Source organism: Geotrypetes seraphini, chromosome 2 (genome assembly GCF_902459505.1).
Source record: "Geotrypetes seraphini chromosome 2, aGeoSer1.1, whole genome shotgun sequence".
Classification (NCBI taxonomy): domain Eukaryota; kingdom Metazoa; phylum Chordata; class Amphibia; order Gymnophiona; family Dermophiidae; genus Geotrypetes; species Geotrypetes seraphini.
The window spans coordinates 54,034,465-54,057,262 of NC_047085.1; the positions used below are offsets into that span (position 1 = coordinate 54,034,465).

General features: G+C 39.2%; 1 protein-coding gene across 1 annotated transcript in view; it reads left to right on the forward strand.

Moving 5' to 3' along the window:
• Positions 1 to 22,798, forward strand: part of CSMD3 (CUB and Sushi multiple domains 3) — a 1,852,015-nt gene that overhangs the window by 1,224,147 nt on the left and 605,070 nt on the right. Inside the window, exon 27 of the mRNA XM_033933128.1 lies at positions 4,162 to 4,364. Coding sequence (XP_033789019.1) covers positions 4,162 to 4,364 — 203 coding nt within the window. The remainder of the gene's footprint in view (positions 1 to 4,161; positions 4,365 to 22,798) is intronic.

A 22,798-nucleotide genomic window follows, 5' to 3' on the forward strand; every position in this document is an offset into this window, starting at 1 on the left:
ACATACCTATCCCAGGCCCTCTTGAATTCAGACACAGTCTCTGTTTCTACCACCTCTTCTGGGAGACTGTTCCACACATCTACCACCCTTTATGTAAAAAAGTATTTCCTTAGATTACTCCGGAGCCTATCACCTTTTAACTTCATCCTATGCCCTCTCATTGCAGGGTTTTCTTTCAAATGAAAGAGACTTGACTCATATCTTCCCTCTCCCACCTTTCCTCCAAAGTATACAGATTGAGATCTTCAAGTCTGTCCCCATACGCCTCATGACGAAGACCACGCACCATTTTAGTAACCGACTCCATCCTTTTTATATCTTTTTGAAGGTGTGGCCTCCAGAATTGTACACAATATTCTAAATGAGGTCACATCAGAGTCTTATACAGAGGCATCAGTACCTCCTTTTTCCTACTGACCATACATCTCCCTATGCAACCTAGCATCCTTCTGGCTTTCGCCGTTACCTTTTCAACCTGTGTGACCACCTTAAGATCATCACATACAAGTTCCATTCTTCCGTCATGCACATAAGTTCTTCACCCCCTAAACTGTATCGTTCCCTCGGGTTTTTTCAGCCCAAATGCATGACCTTGCATTTATTAGCATTAAATTTTAACTCCCAAATTTCAGACTATTCTTCAAGCTTTGCCAGGTCTTTTTTTAGTTATTCACACCATCCGGCGTGTCTACTCTATTGTAGATTGTGGTATTATCCGCAAAGAGGCAAATCTTAACCCTTCAGTAATATCATTTATAAAAATGTTAAAAAGAACAGACCAAATAACAGAACCTTGAGGCACACCACTGGAAACATCCCTATCCTCAGAACAATCTCCATTGATCACAACCCTCTGTCACCTTCCACTCAACCAGTTCCTGACCCAGCCCGTCACTTTGGGACCCATCCCAAGGGCACTCAGTTTATTTATCAGACGTCTGTGTGGAACACTGTCAAAGGCTTTGCAAAAATCTAAATGTACCACATCTAGCGTACATCCTCTATCCAATTCTTTGGTCACCCAGTCAAAGAAATTGATCAGATTTGTCTGACAAGACCTATCTCTAGTGAATCCATGTTGCCTTTGGTCCTGCAATCTACAGGATTCCAGAAACTTGACCATTCTCTGTTTTAAAAGTGTTTCCATTAATTTTCTTACCACAGAAGTCAGACTTACCAGCCTGTAATTCCCTACTTCTTCCTTACTTCCACTTTTGTGGAGAGGGACCATATCGGTCCTTCTCAAGTCCTCCGGTACCACTCCCAACTTTAGAGACTCATTGAAAAGGTCAGTCAGCGGAGCTACCAGAACTTCCCTAAGTTCCTTCAGCAATGTTCTTTACAATGAAAGTAATGTCTGGGGTGTTACATTCTTGAGGTTAGTTTATTTGGATATTGATTTCCCATATAAGTTTTGCTTGATTATTTCCATTAGCTTTATCCCTAATTTAATGCTTCCTGAAAAATGCATCTTGTTTGCATTTTTTGGCTTTTGCCACACATTAGGCAGAATGTTTCAGCTCATTGTCTACATTGACACCCCCTAGTATCTGGAAACTATGATTTGGGTAATTATTCTGAATGTGCATCACTTTTCGTTTGTCCACATTAAATTTTATTTGGATACCCATTCTTCAAATTTTCTAAGGTATGCATGCATTTTAACAACTTTGAACAGTTTAGTATCATCTGCAAATTTAATCATCTCACTCGTCATTCCAAATTCCAAATCATTTATAAATAAGTTAAATAGCACCGGTCCCTGCAGCAGTCTACTATTTACCCTCCTCCACTGAGGAAAATAGGCTATTTAATATTATTAATTTAATCCCTTGGCTATTTAATCACTAATTAATATATCACTATTACAATCAGTATTTATTTTTGTCCTTACAGTAATCCCTTTCTGCATATATGTCCATTGATTTCTTTCAATTGCCTGAGAGCACCATTGACATCTCTCACATTTAGAATGACAACCTTCAAAAGAGGTACATCCACGACTATCAAATTTCTGCTGTAAAAAAATATTGCCCTATTGTTCTTCCTCTTGTAAAGGTATTTCTTGGAAAACTAGAAAAAAGTATTAGAATGTAGTTGAACCACATGTCAGTGAGTTTTCATTGAAGTGATTAATATTCCAGCCGCTATTGAATATGGCAAAATACAGGTGAACTATCATCTTTTGCCTGTTTAAAAGACTCCTGAAGTAATAAATGTCTCTCGGCAAACCTATCCCTCAGAGAAGCTTACCGTATTGATTTCCTAGATATCCTCTTTCCAAAAATCAATTCTCCATCTTTTTTGCCTGTATCTTGTATTCTCCTAATGATGAAAATACCCAGCGAATCCTCAAAAACTGGCTAACTGGGAGATTAATTTCAGCTTATATGGGTGGAAACTTGAAAAATGTAAAAGTGTATTTAATGTTACTGGTTTCCAATACAAGGTGCGTTCAATAATTATCAACCTCAGTAGGAAAGAAAAGAGTTTTCAAAACATTTCTGTTTTATTTTTCAATATAGTCCCCTGATAGCTCCATACACTTCATCCACTTTTCCTGCAATGACTTTAACCCCTTTGAAAATAATTCTTCTGTTTGACCTTCAAACCAGGGCATCACAGCTTCCTTGACACCTTCATCACTTGAAAACCGCTGTTGACGAAGAGATGTCTTCAAAACTCAGAACAGGAAATAATCCGAGGGAGCCAGGTCAGAACTGTAGGGTGGATGGTTCAGCTGCTGAAACCCATATTCTCAGATGGCAGCCTATATATTATCATGCTAAATGCACCGAAGAGAGAGCCCAAAAAGGCCTCAACGATGATAGAAGCACGGCACAACCCTATTCTGAAAGAAATTGAAAACTTCACTCTTTGACAACTAATTCTTCCAGGATCATCATAAGCACCTGACCTTTACTTAATTACTTGTCCCCCCTTCCGCTCCTCCCTCCCAACCTAACCCTCTTCCTTTCCTTAAGTCGTCTAGAGCCTGTTTAGGTGTGCGCGACACACAAATATTAGATTAGATCAGATCAGATAAGATAAGATGTCAATAATTCAGCCATAGGTATACAGTTCAAAGTACACTTTATTGGTAGTAGCACTGCGAAGACTCAACACTGACAGTGTTTCGGAATCAATACCTTCGTCAAGAGTCTCAAAGGATGATTTCTCTATCACATGAATAGTGCATTGCTTTGGACACCATTTACTTTATGTGGCATGAACTCCAGAAGCAAAAGTCCTTCAACATCCCAGAAAATAGTTGCCATGCCTTTTTCTACAGAATTTTCTGTATTGAACTTCTTTGGGGTGGGGGATGACTTGTGTTTTCAATTCATTGACTCCATTTTGGACTCAGGATCTCTATGATAGACCCAAGTCTCATCTCCAGTCACCAAACGATGAAAAAAATGTAATTTGGTCTTCATGGAGCACCCCACTTAACTTCAGGATTCAGTTTAAGCCCATTAGTATAAACCCACTCGGCTACAGATGTAGCTAAAGGTGCAAGAAAAACATTAAAATGGGTGGGAGTTAATATTGAACCCTATGGAACCCCATAAGTATGAGAAAACACCACAGAAAGTTCATTGTCCTAGAATACTTTATATTGTCTAAAAGAGAGACGGGCTTTATACTGAATTTCCCTGATGTCTGCAAAGGAACATTTTGATGGGTTCCTTCAAGTGATCTTATCCTTCAAGTGATGTTAAGTGAAAACCACCTGTTCTGTCAAACTTGATCTAGCCTGAGATCTGCCAGGTTCATTTTTTTCATCATATATTCTTTTTCACATTCTCATTTCCATATTTTGTTATTTTGAGTGTTCTAACTCCTTAGAGATATAATGATAGTGGGTTATAAGTTTAAAGTGAGTTTTAAGTCTATTAAATAAAATATTCATAATATAATATGGTGAGTTGATTATATTGCTATAGATAAATCAATAAAATATATAAGAAAACTGAATTTTCTCCTGATAAATTGAATTCTGCTGTGTGTCCTTTGCTGTAACCTGTAGCTATTTAATAATAAAAATCTTGAACAATTTGACCTTCAGTAGATTATTTAAGACATTATTTTTTTATTGCACAATTTGGAAGAAAATGAAAAGACATAATGTGTAATGAGAATTTTATATTGTCACTGCAGCCTGCAGTTTCTTGCTTTTGACACTGAGGCATCACATGATATTCTACGCGTTTGGGATGGTCCCCTGGAAAATGAAATGCTCCTAAAAGAGATTAGTGGTTCTCTTATTCCCGAAGGCATTCACAGCACCCTCAACATAGTTACAATTCAGTTTGACACAGATTTCTACATTAGCAAGTCTGGATTTGCTATTCAGTTCTCAAGTAAGTTGCTTATATATTTATGTACTGTAGTTGTGTATTTTGCCAGTCTTTAGAATGGGATCTAGAGTGTGGTTTCATATAAAACAAATAATCTTTTCTTCCACTCCTGCAAAAATTTCACAGCTGTAATACGATGACTCTTAAATAGCAACTATTTTCCATTTTTAATTAATTGTAATTAAAGTATCATGAAATGATATATTAGATAGAATATAACAATTGATGGAACCATTGATTGCACAAATCTTTGCTTAAATAACATTTATAATACAGACACACTGGTCATTTACACGTATGCATCTGAAGAATAGGCATACTGGATCAGACCAATGGTCCATCGAGCCCACTATCCTGTTTCTACATGTACCTGGCAGAAACCCAAATAGTAGCAACATTTGTAAATGTAGAATCTGTAGAATACTAATACCCTCAAATTCTATATATGTTGCTCAAAATTGCATGTGTAAATTTCAAAGGGCATCCAATTTATGTTCACAATTGCATGCATCTTTGTAGTCAGCATTCTATAAAGATGTATGTGCAAATTTTTAAGCACAGATGCAAAAAGGAGCCATGGCCATGGGAGGGGCATAGGCAGGTTTGAGGTATTCCTAGAATTCTCATTCAGTGTTATAGAATAAGGCAGACCAGATTCCAGTTCAGGCATGAGGATTTATCCCAGTTTCAATTGGTATAAATCCTTGTGCCCAAAATTGGGGGGTAGATACCAGCACTAATGCCCAGATTCTCTAACCGATGCTGATGTTTAGGCACCAGTAGGCACCCAAACTCAGTAAAAAACATTGTTGAAATTACATACCATCGCCCAACAAACTGGAGCTGGAATTGCACAACCATAGGCGCTTTAGGCTGCCTAATGCCACTGTGGGCATGGCTAATGCCAGAAGTGGCACTGGGTGATCTAAAGCACCTACGGAGGCATGATTCATGGCTTTAGCATGGCTTCTACTTCATTGTGCAGCTGCACAATGCTGACCTCATTGTGAGATCATCAAGGTATACCTGCAAGGTAGAATGCCACAATTAAAATATGTGCTGGGATTTGAACCTATGACCTCTGGAAGATGGGAACAGGGCTTTTACCCTTTTGAGCTGCAGCAGCTTCCACTAATATCTTACTTCCTTACATTGATGTAATAGCTTAGGGATCTGCTAAGCTATAATCTTCTCAGATATTTTCATCTTCACAGGGCTAGGATCCCTAAGCTCTCATTGTAGGAACCCCCATAACTGAAAGGAAGCGGCTGTGGCTCGCCAGGTAAAAGCCCTGTGCTCATCTTCGACAGGGCATGTTTTTTTCTGTTTTTAAGCTTTTGCAAATGAAGTTATGTATGCAGTCTATATATTTTTCTCATGTGCTTTCAAGAATGAGCTGATTGGAGCACTATTTAGTCAGAAAAAAGGGTAGCTTTTTATCAAGAAACTTAAAGCTGTGTTTTTTCATGTGCTGTGCTTCAGTTAATGGATGTTTTCCTCTAATTAGCAAATAGCATTGCTGTTTGAACCCACAAAAATAGAAGGTTTTGATGTGCCCTGTTTATGTGGTACCTTATTGAATGTATTTTAAGCTTAATATAGCCAGAGAGCTATTTAGCAGATCGCATTAAGGACATCCAAACTGTGCCTAAGTTTTGTCCATAGAACTCAGGTCTATATGAAGCCCAAACTATGCTGAAAAGTAGATTGCCTTTACAATATCTATAGGACCTAGTTTTACAATTGTTATGCAACTTGTCAGCTCATTGTGTAGCACACTGGTTAAACTTACAGCCTTCTACCCTAATGTTGCTGGTTCGAATCTCATCACTCTCTCTGATGGAAGAGAAACAAATAAAAGCATTAAACAGATCCAACTCCCAGTATCACAATTATAATGAAAAACACCATAAAATTGCCATTCTAATACCGTCATAATAATAAAATATTATAATGGTAAGAACATTGTTTGCACGTCTTACTCTCACCTAAAAACTGATTCTCTAAAGGTTGCCTAAAAATGTAGATGTCTAAACAGTGCTGAGCATGATTCTACAAAGGACGCCTATCTTGGACGTCCAAACGGAGTCTAACTTTTGATGCACTTTGCAGAATCAGGGCCTATATATCTAGAGAACTGCAAAAAGAAAACCATGAGAATCAATCATATTTCTAATTCCACTGTGCAAAACTGTGCTAGGAGCAACTACAAACTTAAACTGCGAGTTCAGGAAAAAAACTATGTGCAGACAGCCTACGATTGTTTCATGGCTGACATGCCACTTTTTCAGGGCTGCCAAAGCTCACATAGTAGGAAACTGTTTGGCGTGCTGCTCCTCTGTGTTTTTCAGGCTAAAACCAATTAGCACCAATAACTGCTTGCTACGATCTTAATTATCAGACCTAATTGACTTCTTATTCAATTAAATTGTACACCCAAATTTGTGCATGCAAGTTTTAGTGCTTTTATAGAATTTGGAGGAATAGGTCTTAAACCCTGATCTATATATAGAAATTGTTGTTAATGTTCCTGTTTTATAATACACAGGAAATCCTACTGTCCTTGCCTGTCATTAGAGTCCCTAAATTTTTGAACTCCTCTTATACTATTCTGACTTATTTTTCTGGACAAGTCATTGTTCCCCACTGTGAAATCAACTTCACATTCCTTTTTTTTCTTCTTCTGTAATATTAAGACCCTCTTTTACTAAGGTGCGCTAACCGATTAGCGCGTGCTAAACGCTAATGCATGCATGTTAGTCTATGGACACGTTAACGTTTAGCGCTACTCGGTTAGCGCACCTTAGTGAAAGAGTGGATAAGACTGGACCCCTCCATCACCAACCTACTGACAGCATCAACTGACCTCAAGGCTTTCCGCAAAGAAATCAAGACCCTACTATTCAAGAAATTCACCCAAACGTCCTAACCCCTTCCTTTTCCCCTCTCTCCCCCTCTTAGAATCCACTCATCAAAATTGCTTTAGACCTTACGCCTTAATTGTAATTTGTATTTCTCTTCCTGGAAATGTCCAGTTATCGTTCTGATGTAATCCGCTTAGAACTGAAAGGTACAGGTGGAATATAAGCCAGTAATGTAATGTAATAAGATTATTGGTAGCATCTCTGCTACATGTAGTTCCTTCTAGTTCCTCTGGATCCATAATTTACATGGGTTACCTTGCCCATTAATTGCTGCGACCCATTATTTTTATGGGGTTAATTAACTAACCTGCTTGCATCTACCCACATTAACAATTGTGTGGGTTACAACATTTGTATGACTCAATCTGCAATTTTCAATTTTAGAATGATCCTGAGATGTTAGTATATTTTCATCTTTGACTTTTTCCCTCAGCCTCAATTTAAGAATAATACCATTAATTTTTTTTTTTTTTACGAGTCACTAAGTCACTAACAGATTGAACTATTGATTCATTAGCTTTCTTAACATGTAATGTTTTCTTGTGCTGGTTTGCAATGGCCAAATGCTTCTAAAAAATCTAATTCCTAACAGTGAAGCTAGTTCTTTACTTATATTCATTTTTATTGACATAATCGTAAACTAAAGAACATGATAGTGGTGGAGAAGAGGGAGGGAGCAATGTTACACTGGGAGGGAGGAGAGATGACCCAAAGAAGGGAGAGATGTTAGACCACTCGAATGGGAAGGAAAGAGAAAGAGATGCCAGACCACAGAATAGAAGGGAAGGAGGGGAGAGAGAGATACCAGACTGCAGAAAGGAGAGGAGAGAGATGTTAGACTTCAGAAAGAGGGAAGGAAGGAGAGAGAGATGCCAGACCATGGGAGAGAAGAGAGATTCAAGGCTATGGGAAGGAGAGGAGAAAGATACCAGACCATATGAGGGGGGAAGAAAGATATAGTGATGCTAGAAAAGGTTCATAGAAGAACAACCAATATGGTAAAAGGGATGGAACTTCTCTCATATGAGGAAATATTAAAACGGTTATGGCTCTTCAGCTTGAAAAAGAGACGGCTGAGGGGAGATATGATTGACATCTACAAAATCCTGAGTGGAGTAGAACGGGTACAAGTGGATCAATTTTTCACTCCGTCATAAATTACAAAGACTAGGGGACACTCGATGAAATTACAGGGAAATACTCTTAAAACCAATAGGAGGAATTTTTTTTTTTTCACTCAGAGAATAGTTAAGCTCTGGAACGTGTTGCCAGAGGATGTGGTAAGAGCGGATAGTGTAGCTGGTTTTAAGAAAGGTTTGGACAAGTTCCTGGAGGAAAAGTCCATAGTCTGTTATTGAAAAAGACATGGGGGAAGCCACTGCTTGCCCTGTATCGGTAGCATGAATATTGCTACTCCTTGGGTTTTGGCAATATACTAGCGACCTGGATTGGCCACCATGAGAACGGGCTACTGGGCTTGGTGGACTATTGGTCTGACAGAGTAAGGCTATTCTTATGTTATTATGACCCTGGGAGAGGGATGAGATGGTGCATGGGGTTGGAGGAGAAGATGGAGGCAGACAGAGGGAGGAGATGGTACGCATGGATAGATGGGAAGAGAAGGCATGGAAAATTAGATTTTAAGAAGAAAGCAGAATGTTAAAAGTAAGATGGATGTATGGCAGAAAGTGAAGGAGAGAAAAACAGGAAATGGATAAGGTGGCCCTGGATACACAGTTAAGAGCACAGACAGAAGGAAGTGCAGACAGAGACTGGGAAAAGAAGGTTTGAAAACCAAAATCACCAGACAACAAAGGTAGGGGAAATTATTTTATTTTTAATTTAGTGATTGAGTTGTGTCAGTTTTGAGAAATTACATCTGCTGTCTATATTTTGCACTGTTCAGGAAGAAATACATCTGTTTCTATTTCTCTGGGGGTTGTACTGCATGCAGAGTCTTGCATCTTAGGGTTTTGTTTTATATATTAGTACTTAGTTTGTAGTTCTGTATGTGCATAGGGGTTATCTGTGTTCTGCATGTGTGACCAAGGCCAGGTGTTCTGGTAGGAATGAATGTTGAGAAACTTACAGTGTGCTTTGCGTAGTTTAATTTTGTGGTTAACCATTATGTATTGTTAATAAAATTATATTGTGTGTATATATGAAAAATGAATGGAAAAAATGGCATTACAATTAGTACTATTATGGGGTGGGGTCTAGGGTGGAGCTTGCGGGCCCCCCAAACAAAAAAGTGTTCCGCTGCCTATAGGGTGAAGAACACGGAAAAAGCTTGGTGACACATCCTCTGATCTGTAAAATGCACACTTTTATCCAACAAGTTCCACTGCTTGAGCCTAGAAGTCAAAAGCTCAGCATTGGACTTAGTGAGACCAAGATTTCTGATCAAGTGTTTTTGGTTTGGATAGTATGGGTTTCTCTCATCAGCTTCACTACTGATGTTGTAAACTGGATCTACAATGTCTCCCTCACTCTCTGACTTACTGCTCTCTTTTGAAAACAGCTGTTCTCTCTCTGGGGGAGTGGGTATGGGAAGCCTAGGACAATGTATCACCAGGGCAATGGATGAAGAAAATTACGGTTAAGTGATTGCAGATGCATGCTTGTCAGTTTGATGTTTGGAAGGGTCCCACATGTGGAAGTAGCAGTTGCTTGATGGTCAGTGGGTTCCTGCAAAATTCTTTGGGATATCAAACTCCATGTCTCTTTTCTCCTCTGTACTATCCAGTAGAAGAACAAAATGGAATTATGATAATGAAAATAAAAAATGTATTCCACTTATGACTAATGTGTACAAGATTATCACAACACATTTCATATGTGATATATTTCCAAATAACATTGACATTTTTTTAAATTAAATATTTAAAAATAATTAAACAGTCTAAGAAATGTTATAGCAGAAAATTCTGCCATTCTAGTGAGAAACAAAATTGTTTTACTTTCCAGAGGTTTTTTTTGGCAATGCTCACATGTGAAGTGAGGCTTTGTGAAGGTTTGTTTTGATCCCCAACAGGTATGCCGAAATATGCCTTGTAGGCATCACACATCTTAGTAGATACTCCCATGGAGTACTTTTTCATCTTGTCTTGATAAATTGGCTGCATACATGATGGCAAAATGCATCTGCCAGATGTTTGCATCTTAGTAAAAGGACCCCTACATTTACTCAGCTTTTAATCAATCTGGAATGTCCTGCAAAAAAGGTGCATTTCAAAATATAAATTTCTTGGTCACAAAAGCAAAGTTTGATTATAATCATTATCTATACTTTTGTGGCATAGGCAATGAAGAAAGAACATTTATTACCCAAAAACAAAAAACTATTGCTATATATGAAACAACCAGGTCCCAATTGTATTAGCTACGTTCTGCTGTCCTCACTACAGATGCACCCGGGGACACCTCTTTAGAAAGAAATCACACACACATACAAACACATATGCAGATATGCCAAGGGATATCTCCTTTATTCAGAGTACTGTAACATATATATAGCATTTCACATGGGTCAGTTTTTTCAGCATATGACTGTAGGAAAGTTTCAAGTTTCAAGTTTATTATATTGTTTGATTAAACGCTTTTAAAATTTCAAAGCGTTTTACATAAATAAAATAAAGTGGACTTACTTATACAATTACTATTCATATAAACAAACTGGGAAACAAATTTTGACAAGAAGACAGCTGATAACAATGGGAAGGTGGGGAGGAAATACAATATTTATTTAAAGATAACATAAAAGGGAAACACATTGGGGAGATAAGGGGAAAAATGAGAGACCGAAAGGAAGTCTTGAAAAATGAAAATTTGTAATCTGTCAATTAAAAGCTTCTTTAAAAAGAAGACATTTAAGGTTCTTTTTAAATATTTTTAAATCCTGTTCTAATCTTAAATACAAAGGAAGAGAGTTCCATAACATTGGTGCCGTAACGGAGAAAATTGAAGCACGGCGGGTTCCAATAATTTTTAAAGAGGGGACATTTAATGTATATTGTGAAGATGATCTGAGAGTTCTAGATGAACTGTATGGGATCAAGAGCCTATCTATGAAAGCCGGAGTATTGGATTTTAATGTCTTAAAGACTAAAAGAGCTATTTTGAAAGTAATCCTATAAGATATTGGCAACCAATGAGCACTTTGAAGTAAGGGTGTGACGTGATCAAATTTTTTGGAACCTGAGATTATCTTTATTGCAGTATTTTGAACGAGTTGAAGACGCCTTATATCCTTTTGGTAAACCCCTTTTAATAAGGAGTTACAATAATCCAATTTTGAGATAACTAATGAGTGGATCAGTGTATTAAGAGAAAATGAATCAAGAAGGGGAGCAAGTGAACGGATCATTCTTAATCTGTAAAAACAGTTTTTCACCGTTGCACTGATATGTCCTCGAAAGACCATATTTGGTAACAGGATACATAAAAACAACTAGAAAAAGGTAGCAAACATAAGGGGGGGGGGGAGTAACTATGGCATATAATACTGTCCTTTTGTCTAAGTTTGAGTAAAAGACCTTGTGTTTTTTTTCTTGGAAAAATAATAACTGTTTCAGCAGTTCCTTTTACACAAGCAGGAATAGAAAAACTTACAAAGAATATATGTGCCCCTTCAATATAGAAGGTCATTTTCAATAGGATGTCTAAGTCTGACTTTGGACATTTCCCACAGGATGTCCAAAAGTCAGGGCAAGGAAATGTCCAATTTTGAAACCACTAGACATCCATTTTTTTTTTTTTTTTCCAAAAAATCATCTACTTAAATGTCTTGGCCATCAGGACATCCAACCTTAGGACACCTAACTTTCTTCATCATTTTTGATCACAAAAATTTCCAAGTTCAAAATATCCAAATACAGAACATTTGGACGTGTGAAGGGCCAGAATTGTAATGGAGTAGTGGGGTACTTTAGAGGGTACTGCTGTGAACTTTACATAAAGTGTGCCAGGTGCACATCTCAACAGAACAGCCTTATAATATAGCCTTATAGAGTATACTTATATTCAATATGTGAAAAAAATTTTTTTAGAAACACCATTAGAAGTGCTCTCTTCATTTGAAAGAATTACCAAATAGCGTTTGAATCAGATTTGTTAATTCCTTCATATGAAGAGAACACTTCTAATGGTGTTTCTAAAAAGTTTTTTTTCACATATTGAATACTAGTACTCTTCTATACTGGAAGAGATAATATGATGTACAGAGCAAACTCATTTAGGCAATAGCTGGCACATTGTGTTCCATGATTGTCAGCCCGAGGTTATACTGTCAGTTGACAGAGTACAGTTCCCCAGTACTGAGATCTCTTATTTTCTTTTTATTCTATATGTTCAGATGCTTTTTTTAATTTAAAGGCATATAGCGGGCAGGGCAGCAGCCCTCTTCACATCCATTTTTTTTTTCTCAAATTGCCAACTTTTTGCTAATTTGACATTGTTTTTGCCATTCTTTAGATTTAGTTTTGGGCATTATATCCCAAACATTGAACAGAAGGTTTCAGCTTAAGGTCTACATTGACACCTAGATCTTTTTCTTTGGTGCTGACCCATAAGATGGACCTTAGCATCTGGTAACTAAGATTTGGATTATTCTTCCCAATGTGCATCACTTTCCATTTATCCACATTCAATTTCATCTGCTACTTGGATGCCCAGTCTTCCAATTTCCTAAGATCTGCCTGCAATTGTTCACAGTCTGCATGTGTTTTAACAACTTTGAACAGTTTATTTTCATCTGCAAATTTAAACTCACTCATTTCAATTTCCAGATCATTTATAAATATGTTAAATAGCATCGCTTCCAATACAGATCCCTAAGACACTCCAGATTGATATAGTAATTGTCAACAAAGATTTAATGGTAAAAAAATACAGGGTCTTGTGCTTGGGCTGCAAAAATCCAAGAGAACAGTAAAGAATGGGGGGGGGGAAGAGGGAGGGAGTACTTCTGTGTATGAAAGAAGAGCCAAACTTAGAGATATTATATCTGATGATCTTAAGGTGGCAAAACGGTAGAAAAGGTGACGGTCAAAGCCAGAAGGATGCTCGGGGTGCATAGGGAGAGGAATGGTCATTAGGAAAAAGAAGGTGATAGTGCCATTGTATAAGTCTCTGATGAGGCCCCATTTGGAATATTATGTGCAATTCTGGAGACTGCACCTTCAAAAAGATATAAACAGGATGGAGTCGGTCCAGAGGGCTGCTACAAAATTGGTAAGTGGTCTTGTCATAAAGTATATAGAGACAGATTTGAAGACCTCAATATGTATACTCTGGAAAAAAGATGGGAGAGAGGGAATATGATAGAGGCATTTACATATCCATAGCATTAATGTACAGGAGGTGAGCTTTTTTTTTTCAAATGAAGATGAACTTTGGTATGAGAGGGCATAGATTGTAATTAAGAGTTGATAAGTTCAGGAATACATTAAGGAAATACTTCTTTACAGAAAAGGTGGTGGGTGAAGACAAAACGGTGTCTGAATTTAAGAAAGCATGTGACAGGCAAGTGGGATCTATTAGGGAGAGGAGATAGTGGATGTTGCAGATGGGCAGACTGGATGGGCCATTCGGCCTTTATCTTGCATCATGTTTCTATGCTTTTATAAGTTGCTATACACAGGGGTGCAGTAGTGGGTGGGCCATGAGCATATCTCCCACTTATGTGCATAAGTTAACCAAATACTGTAAGTTATGCACATTGTATATTGCAATTAGTTGTGCCTATGTATGCCCAATGACCTGGTATAAGTGGGTGTGCTTAACTTTAGGTGCAAAAGTGTGGGTTTACTCCAGGATTCTGTAACAAAATCTGGGCACTTGGATACTGTTATAGAATGGACACCCCTCTTTGCAGGATTTGAGCACCTAAAACTTCAAACTGAAACTAAACGCAGAAAAGACAAAGATTTTCCTAGCTAGCCCAAACGAAAAAATCTCCGCAACCACAATACATGTAAATGGCCACGATCACCCAATACTAAAAACCATAAAAATACTGGGAGTCACCCTGGACACCCACTTGTCTATGACCGATCATATAAACTCAGTGACCAAAAAATGCTTCTTCATCCTTTGGAAACTGAAAACCATAAAAAAATACTTTGACCCGCTATCCTTCAGAATATTGGTTCAGTCACTGATTTTATCCACCCTGGATTACTGCAACATTGTCTACTTGGGGATACCTAAAAAAAATGTGAGAAAACTGAGAATAGTTCAAAATACGGCCATCCGCTTAATATTCGGACTAAAGAAAAGCGATCACGTTAGCCCATTCTATAAACTCCTTCATTGGTTACCAATTGAAGCAAGAATTCTGTTCAAATTCTCCTGCCTCTGCTACAAACTAATCTGGGGATTGGCCCCCAGCTACCTACTACCACACTTTGAATTCCACTCCTCTACCAGACCTACCAGAAACCGTAACCTCTTTACCTACCCAAATATCACAGGCTGTAGATGTCGTATCTTCTTAGACAGAACATTCAAATTCCAAGCAGGTAGACTGCACACTTGGCTAGGCTACTTCACCGATGTCGCCAGAGAATCCTATAGTTTTTAGGAAAGAATTAAAAACCACCCTGTTTAAGAAATTCATAACCTAACCAGACCTCCCCCCATAAGAAGCCCGTTCAACCTCTTCAGACAATTTTCCACCTTTAATTGTTACCAGTTCATTCACTGGTGCCTGTCCTCCGTTAATGGACCATGATAACAAATTAGCTCCTCACCAACATTCTTAAGTTATCTTTATCATCTTTTCAGTCTTACACCTTGTAACTCATGGACCATGCAATCTTCTTTCTCCTATCCTACTTATGCTCTCAATTTCCGCCGATTGTATAAAGTTACTCACTGTGAAACCGTGTAATTCACTGACCCTGTAATTTTCCTAGAACTATCACAAGATGTTCAATTGATATACTCTGTAATTCGCTGTCTGTACAGTTTTTCTTCATTGTGAACCGCCTAGAAGTCGCAAGATTGTGGCGGTATATAAGAATAAAGTTATTATTATTATTATTACTAATAGAGTCACCCAGTTACAGAATTGCTTCCATAGAGGGTAATTCTATAAAAAGTTGACTGACTGTAGATGGCAAGAAGGCTCATAAATGGTAGTATTCTAATCATTTGGGTGCCTAAATGGCTACTTCTGTGCATAAATGGCCTCTTACTGACTTGCAAAAAAGTTAATACTTTTCTGGTTGGTATGTGCTTGGGAGGAGTTTTGATGGAGCAAGGACACATGTAAAGTATAAAATACTAGATTTTATGTGCATTCTAGTACGCAATTAGGAAAGGGTGCTTATACCATCTGTAGGATTGATGTATGTGTTCAAGGCTTAGAATAAGCTTAAAATAGTCATAGACACAATGACCTTTAGCAAGCATCCTGTCATAAAACTGCACTCAAAGGGGCTGATTCTATAAAGGACACATAAAGCTACTGTAGATGCCTCTTAGGCACCTGACTTAATTGGCAAAATACCCTTAATAATAATAATAACTTTATTCTTCTATACCGCCATAATTGTGCGACTTCTAGGTGGTTCACATTGAAGAGAGCTGGACAATCAGCGAGTTACAATATGCAGATAGTCAGTGAAATTACAGTATGCAGAATCTTAAAATGCAGCGAATTACAATATAACACAGTTTGTTAAGAATTTCAGAGGGGACATATTAGAAATAATAGAATTGGATTAATGCTTGGTGTAGTTACTGTTTAGGTCAGGGGTAGGGAACTCCGGTCCTCGAGAGCCGTATTCCAGTCGGGTTTTCAGGATTTCCCCAATGAATATGCATTGAAAGCAGTGCATGCAAATAGATCTCATGCATATTCATTGGGGAAATCCTGAAAACCCGACTGGAATACGGCTCTCGAGGACCGGAGTTCCCTACCCCTGGTTTTGGTGATATATCTGTCGAATAAGGCAGTTTTTATGACTTTTCTAAAAGCGTCATAGGTCAGTCTAGCTCCATTAATGTAGTTGTCTAGCCAGTGTTGTTGTTTGTTTGCTTGGTACATAAAAGTTCTATCCAGAAAGGTTTTGTATTTACAACTGGTAATGCTTGGGTATGCAAATAGATTGCAGTTTCTGGTTTGTCTTATAGGGTTGTATAGTACGAAGTGAGATAGCAAGTATGTAGGAGCTAGTCCCCAAACTAGTTTGAAGCATATGCTGGAAAAATAACATTAATTGGGTGATAGGCTGGTTTTAAGAAAGGTTTGGACAAGTTCCTGGAGGAAAATACCATAGTCCGTTATTGAGAAAGACATGGGGGAAGCCACTACTTGCCCTCCATTGGTAGCATGGAATATTGCTACACCTTGGGTTTTGGCCAGGTACTAGTGACCTGGATTGGCCACAGTGAGAACGCGCTACTGGGTTTGATGGACTATGAGTCTGACCCAGTAAGGCTATTCTTATGTTCTTATACGATTCTATAAATGATAGGTACCTATCGCATGGCATTTAGAACCTAACGGATGTAGCGGTATATAAGAAATAAATTACATTACATTACATTACATTACACCTAATGCCTAAGTGGACGTTTCGATGGACAGAGCGTGACTTAGGCACCACTAAGCGTGATTCTCCAAAATCGTAGGCACTTGAAATGTAGGCCTTTAAAACCCTGGCCTATATTCGGTAAGCAGCACCTAAGCATGATTAACACGCAGCCAGTGCCATTTTTCTAGGAACAGGCTGATTTAGGCACCACTTATTGAATCAGCCCCAATGTGACTTATCTAACTTATATTATCTGTTCAACCCCTGGACATTTTATTTAAAAACCACTTACAGCCTCTGTTGGTGAGAGAGTGATTTATCTTGATTTTCTCAGCATATGTGGTCATTCTGACACCTCATTAAGGGCTCCTTTTACAAAGTTGCAGTAGAGGTTTCTACCGCGGGTCGGTTAAAGTCTCCAATGTTCATAGGAATTCTGTGAGCGTTGGAGCATTTACCTCATCAGCCCACAGCATAAACCTCCACCACAGCTTTGTAACTGTTAGCATAAATGATTATAGGAGAATGTTAACATCTATTTTTATTATTACTAGAGTTAATGTGCCATTAAGTTGCCCTGTTATTTCTTTGGGACAGATTAACTAGGCAGTTATCCCAGAGTGATTGCTTAGTTCGTTGAATATGCTTAGCTCCAAGATGTGTGATTGCTCGTTAGGAGAAACAAGAGCTTCTTCCCTCTCACAATAACTGGTTGAAGTATGGAATATTGTATTTATTTATTTGCAACACTTTTATTCTGTGCAATCAGTAAGTTTCTAGGCAGACCAAATTCAGGTACTCAAGCATTTTGCCTTATCTGTTGCGGAAGGCTCATACTCTTATCTAACATCCTTGGGGCAATGAGGTATTAAGTGACTTACCTAGAGTCATGAGGAGCAGCTCAAGGTTTGAATCCACAACTTCAGGGCACGGAGGCTGCAGCTCTAACCACTGGGCCACACACTCAGGCCCAGATTCTCTAAATGGTGCTGTTGTCGGCGGCTGCCTTAGAAGCAGCCGCCAGTCAGTCAATCACACTATGTTGCCGTTTAGAGAATTGCACCTCCGGAAAAGGTAGATGCCAGAAATGTAGGCCTTGAAAACCCTGGCCTAAATTTCCAGCACCTACATTTGATGTGAATCACGCTTCCATAGGCGCTTTATGGTAACTAATGACACTTTGGCATTAGCCACGCCTACAGTGACATAAGGCACCATAAAGTGCCTCCACAGGCACGATTCTGATGCCGTTTTTTAGGCTCATGTAAGCACCATGAAAAGTCTTTTAAGTTCTCTTTTAAATGGCTTTCTTGGACTTAATAGAGCGATCTGGGCGGTCGATTGGTGGCGTGATTCTGATTGCCCTCCTTTGCAGGAGGGCAATTTGTGAATCAGGCCCCCCCCCCCCCCAGGACACAGATTGGAATTAGTGAATCTAACTCTAAGTTGTGCGTGCAACTTTTAATTAGTGCAAATTAGCATCAATTATGTGGTGTTAATTGACAATTATCAGAACTGACAGGCCAATTAATCAACTAAGGCCCAAATTCACTAAGCAAACCAATTGTGTACCGATCTGGCATGCAAAATAGGCAGGGATGCGATTCACTAAAGAAAACCATGCAACACCGACTGGGCTGGACGATCAAAAAAAAGCGACTGCTGAGGACCAGTCGCTGAAGCCATTTCATCTGCCCTGCCTTCTGCCGCCCTGCTCTCTGCCCTGTCAGCCCCTATCCTGCAGCCCCAAACACGCTGCCTGCCTTCCTGCCCAAAACACGCTGCCTGCCTGCTTGCCCCAAACCCAAACGCCCTGCCTGCCTGCCCCGACACTCCCACCATACCCCACATTGCGAGACCATGGTTTTAACCCGTGGGTTAAAACCACAGGCTTCCTTGCCTACAAAAGTGTTTTTTTTTTCTTAAAAGACACGGCCTAGACCCATTTACCCCATTTGCCGCCCACCCCATGCCGATGCCCCACAAAAGGCAGGAGGGATGCCAACTCCTTCCTGCCATGTGAAACCCCATCCCAGCCCCCCTCCCTCCCTCCCTGCCTGCCTGCCTGTAGCTCAACTTAGGCCGGTGGGCCAGGCCCCATACCTTTAAGACTAGTTGGGAGCAGGAGGAGTGCTCATTCCCTCCTGCTCCAGGTGTCCTCTGAGTCTGGCAGGATGACCGGGCAAGGCCCACCCCCCTCCCCGTACCTTAATATTGTTGGGAGCAGGAGGGGTTCTCAGTCCATCCTGATCCACGACTCCTCCGCCGACAAATGGGGCGCCTCAGCCAATCAGGGCCTTAGGCCCCTCCCTGCGCATCAGATGATGCATTGGGGCGTGACCTAAGGCCACACTCATCAGCGGAGGAGGCCTGGTGCAGGAGGAAATGAGCATTCCTCCTGCTCCCAATGATTCTTAAAGGTAGGGGGGAGAGGGTGGGCTGGGCCCGGCCTTCCATCTGTCCTGCCGGCCTAGCGGGGCCGTGCTTGGGTGGGGCATTTTGTAGGGGTTTGGGGAGGTAGAAAGCAGTTCCGGGTGGATGGGAGATTTTTTTTTTTTTAATGAGCAGATATTTTGCTTGTGTAAATCACGCAAAATATCTGCCCAATTAAAAAAAAAAAAAATTGACAAGCCCTGACAGCAGTGACAGGAGGCTGCTTCTCCTGTCACTACTGTCAAGGGCTGCGCATGAGCGGGGATCGCACATTTGCGATCCCTGCTCGCAAATGGGGGCGTTCCTCCGATGGCCCCCATTTGAATATGACTGATTTGTGATTCCGTTGGACCTGCCCGAATCGGAAACGGATAATTCCGATTCAGGAAGGTTAGTGAATCTAGGCCTAAATTGTGTATGCCTATCAGCTGTGTGCACCAATTTGCGTGCACAACTTAAGCAGTCATATACAGAATTTACGAGTTAGTATTTACATTGACATGCTTGCATAAGTTAATGTTAATGTTTAACTATCTTTTTATTATTCAAGCTTCTTTTAATTTAAAGATTCAATGCTGTCACGTTCTGACTATACTTAGATGATATTTTTTTCTACAGATTGGAGGTCGATTTGTATTAAACAGTTTGGTCAGGAATTTGCGTTTTAAGTTGTGATATTTTCTTTTGCAAAGATGGCGTTATTTAACAATCAATTGCTGATGTTCGTCATGTTATACATGATTTATCATAAAAGCTGGTGTATAGAAGTGTTAAGTTCCAAACCTATTCCTGGCGCCACCCTTCTAAAATTGCAGGGGAACCGGTCTCGTGGCAGTTCTTGTACGACTGTCTGGATTCAGGCCCCCTGCAAATACCTGTTGTGATTTCTTCCCGTAGATCTTGTAAACATCATGGTAAAAAGCAATGCTTTTTAAGAAATCTTAGTTTTTATAATGAATCTGAAATTTTAGATTTTGCCAATTTGCAAGGTTTTTATTTAAATATCCGTTCAATTAGAAACAAAACACAATTATTAAAAGACTGGTTGGCTGAGACCAACCCTGATTTTATATTCTTGGCAGAAACTTGGATGGTCTCAGACATTGCTCCGATTGTAAATGATTGCCTTCCACAAGGTTTTAAAATCCTACTTGTATCTAGAAGTTGGAAACGGGGTGGTAGACTAGCCATCATTCAAAAGGATCACTTTGGGCTCCTTTTACTAAGGTGCGCTAGCGTTTTTAGTGCGTGCTTAGCGCACGCTACAATGCCCTGCGCGCTAAATGCTAAAGCCTCCATAGAGCTTTTAGTGCACTAAAAACGCTAGCGCACCTTAGTAAAAGGAGCCCTTTGATTTTTGGCTGATAGATTCAAAATCCACTGAGAATTTCCAAAATTTTAACCTGTAGAATTCCGAAGAATAACTTAGAAGATGCCATAATTGCAACTCTATTTTATATTCCCCCAAAGAAATGAAATAGTGCGAAGGAGGAATTCTATGAATTCCTATAATGGTAGGGTCTTATAACCTCCTGTTGGGCAATAGTAACATTTATTTAGAACAAAATGAAAATTTAGATACAATCAATTTTTATTCTTTTTTAACTTCCTTGGGATTTTTTAAACCTACATCCGTAAAAACATGCCAAAAAGAACATCAATTGGATCTGGCCACCTATTCCTCTAAAGATTTGCTGTGCCCCAAAATCCATTTTAAGCAAGTAAGGTGGAATGACTCTATTTGGTCAGACCATTGTATCTGTAGTTTTACATTAGGTTGTCAGGAGAGACTTCGCCAACCAAACTTTTTAAATGGTAAGAAAGAGAAGATTGTGACTAAGAGAGGATTTATGAATCATGTTGAATTTTGGGCCCCCTATGACTTAGAAGTCAAATTAGATTCTGAGGCAAATTTCCCAACTTAAGTGGAAAACTGTCAGCAGTCAAATTTTAGATGAAATAGCCCCGCAAAAAAAAAAAAAAAAGCAAAGACCTTCAAACGACTGGTATGATGCTGAATTATTGGATTTTAAACAGAAACCAAGAAAACTGGAAAGGATTTGGCTAAAATCTGGCAATGAAGAGGCCAAAGTAAATTGGAGGTGTAATTTAAAAACGCATAAAAATCTTATCAAAGACAAGCGTTCCAACTATTACGCACAGAAAGTAGACACAATTAAGATCAACAGTAGAGAGTTATTTAAACTAGTGAATTCCTTAACTGACACTACTTCTATAATGCGATCAAGTAATGAAAAATCTCCATCTGCTGATATTTTAGCAGAATTATTTAATAACAAAATCTGTAAATTAAGAGCTAATTTACAATTTACTACTGATGACCATTTCAATCTCCAACCAGTGCAGTCGAGAGAAGGTCTAAGAGCTGACATGTTCTGGAACAAATTTTACATCCCAGATTGACAATTCATCACACTGTATAACAAATATGTTAAATCGAACTGCTTAGTTGATAAATATTCTCCGACTATTATGAAGAAAGCTCCAATCTATACTGTTTTCTCAGCGCTGCGATTTTGTGTCCTGTTGGTGAGCTTTAGTAGTTGGTTTGTGAAGCTTTTCAACCTTTTCCACATTTTCAAAGGGCTGTATTTTAAACATCCTGGATCCCTGAGGAAGGTATGTTCAGCCAAAACACGGCCCGCGTTGGGTCCTTCAGTGACAAATGTGGACAGTGTTTTTAATAAGGGTTTGCTGAATAAAAGAAGGTCCAAGAACATTGTGTCTCCACAGTTTTGTTTGTTTGGAATTGCTCTTCTTTTCCTGTGGAAATTTGGGTCTTCTCTTTTTGTTGCCCCATAAGGACGTGCCAAGGCTACTTTTTACCACAGTTTGGTAAAAGGGTGCCTTTGGAAACCATTCTTGAGCTAATAGGTAGAGATGATTGTTTATGATGATGATGATTGAGGCTTAAATAAGAAAAAAACAGGGGAAAAAACAACACCACAGACACAAATGTGCAACAACCAGAGTGGAATTGTCCAAAAGAGAACTATAGGCGTTGTGCCAGCAGACAGCATTCGTTTTTCTTGTGGCATGACACTCTTCTTTGATTGATTTGTGGTCAGATTAATTTGAGTGTCAGTATCTAATCTAATCTAATCTAATCTAAACCTTAAGTTTATATACTGCATCATCTCCATGAGAATGGAGCTCGACACGGTTTACAAGAACTTAAAATAGTGGGTAGAGAAGAAGAAAAAGGATTACATGAACTTATGTGTAGAAGGGAGGAGAGAAAGGGGGGAAGGATAGAGCTACAATTTGCTGAAAAGCCAGGTTTTCAGTTGTTTGCGGAATAACTGAAGGGAGCTCAGGTTCCGCAGCGGGGTGGTGAGGTCGTTCCAAAGACCTGTGATTTTGAAGAGAAGGGATTTTCCCAGTTTGCCTGAATAGTGGATGCCGTGTGGAGAGGGGAAGGCTAGTTTAAGCCTTTGGGCAGTTCTGGAGGAGTCGGGACTGGAGGAGTTGAAAGACAGTGTGATAAGAGGAGGCAGGATTCCGTGAATGATCTTGA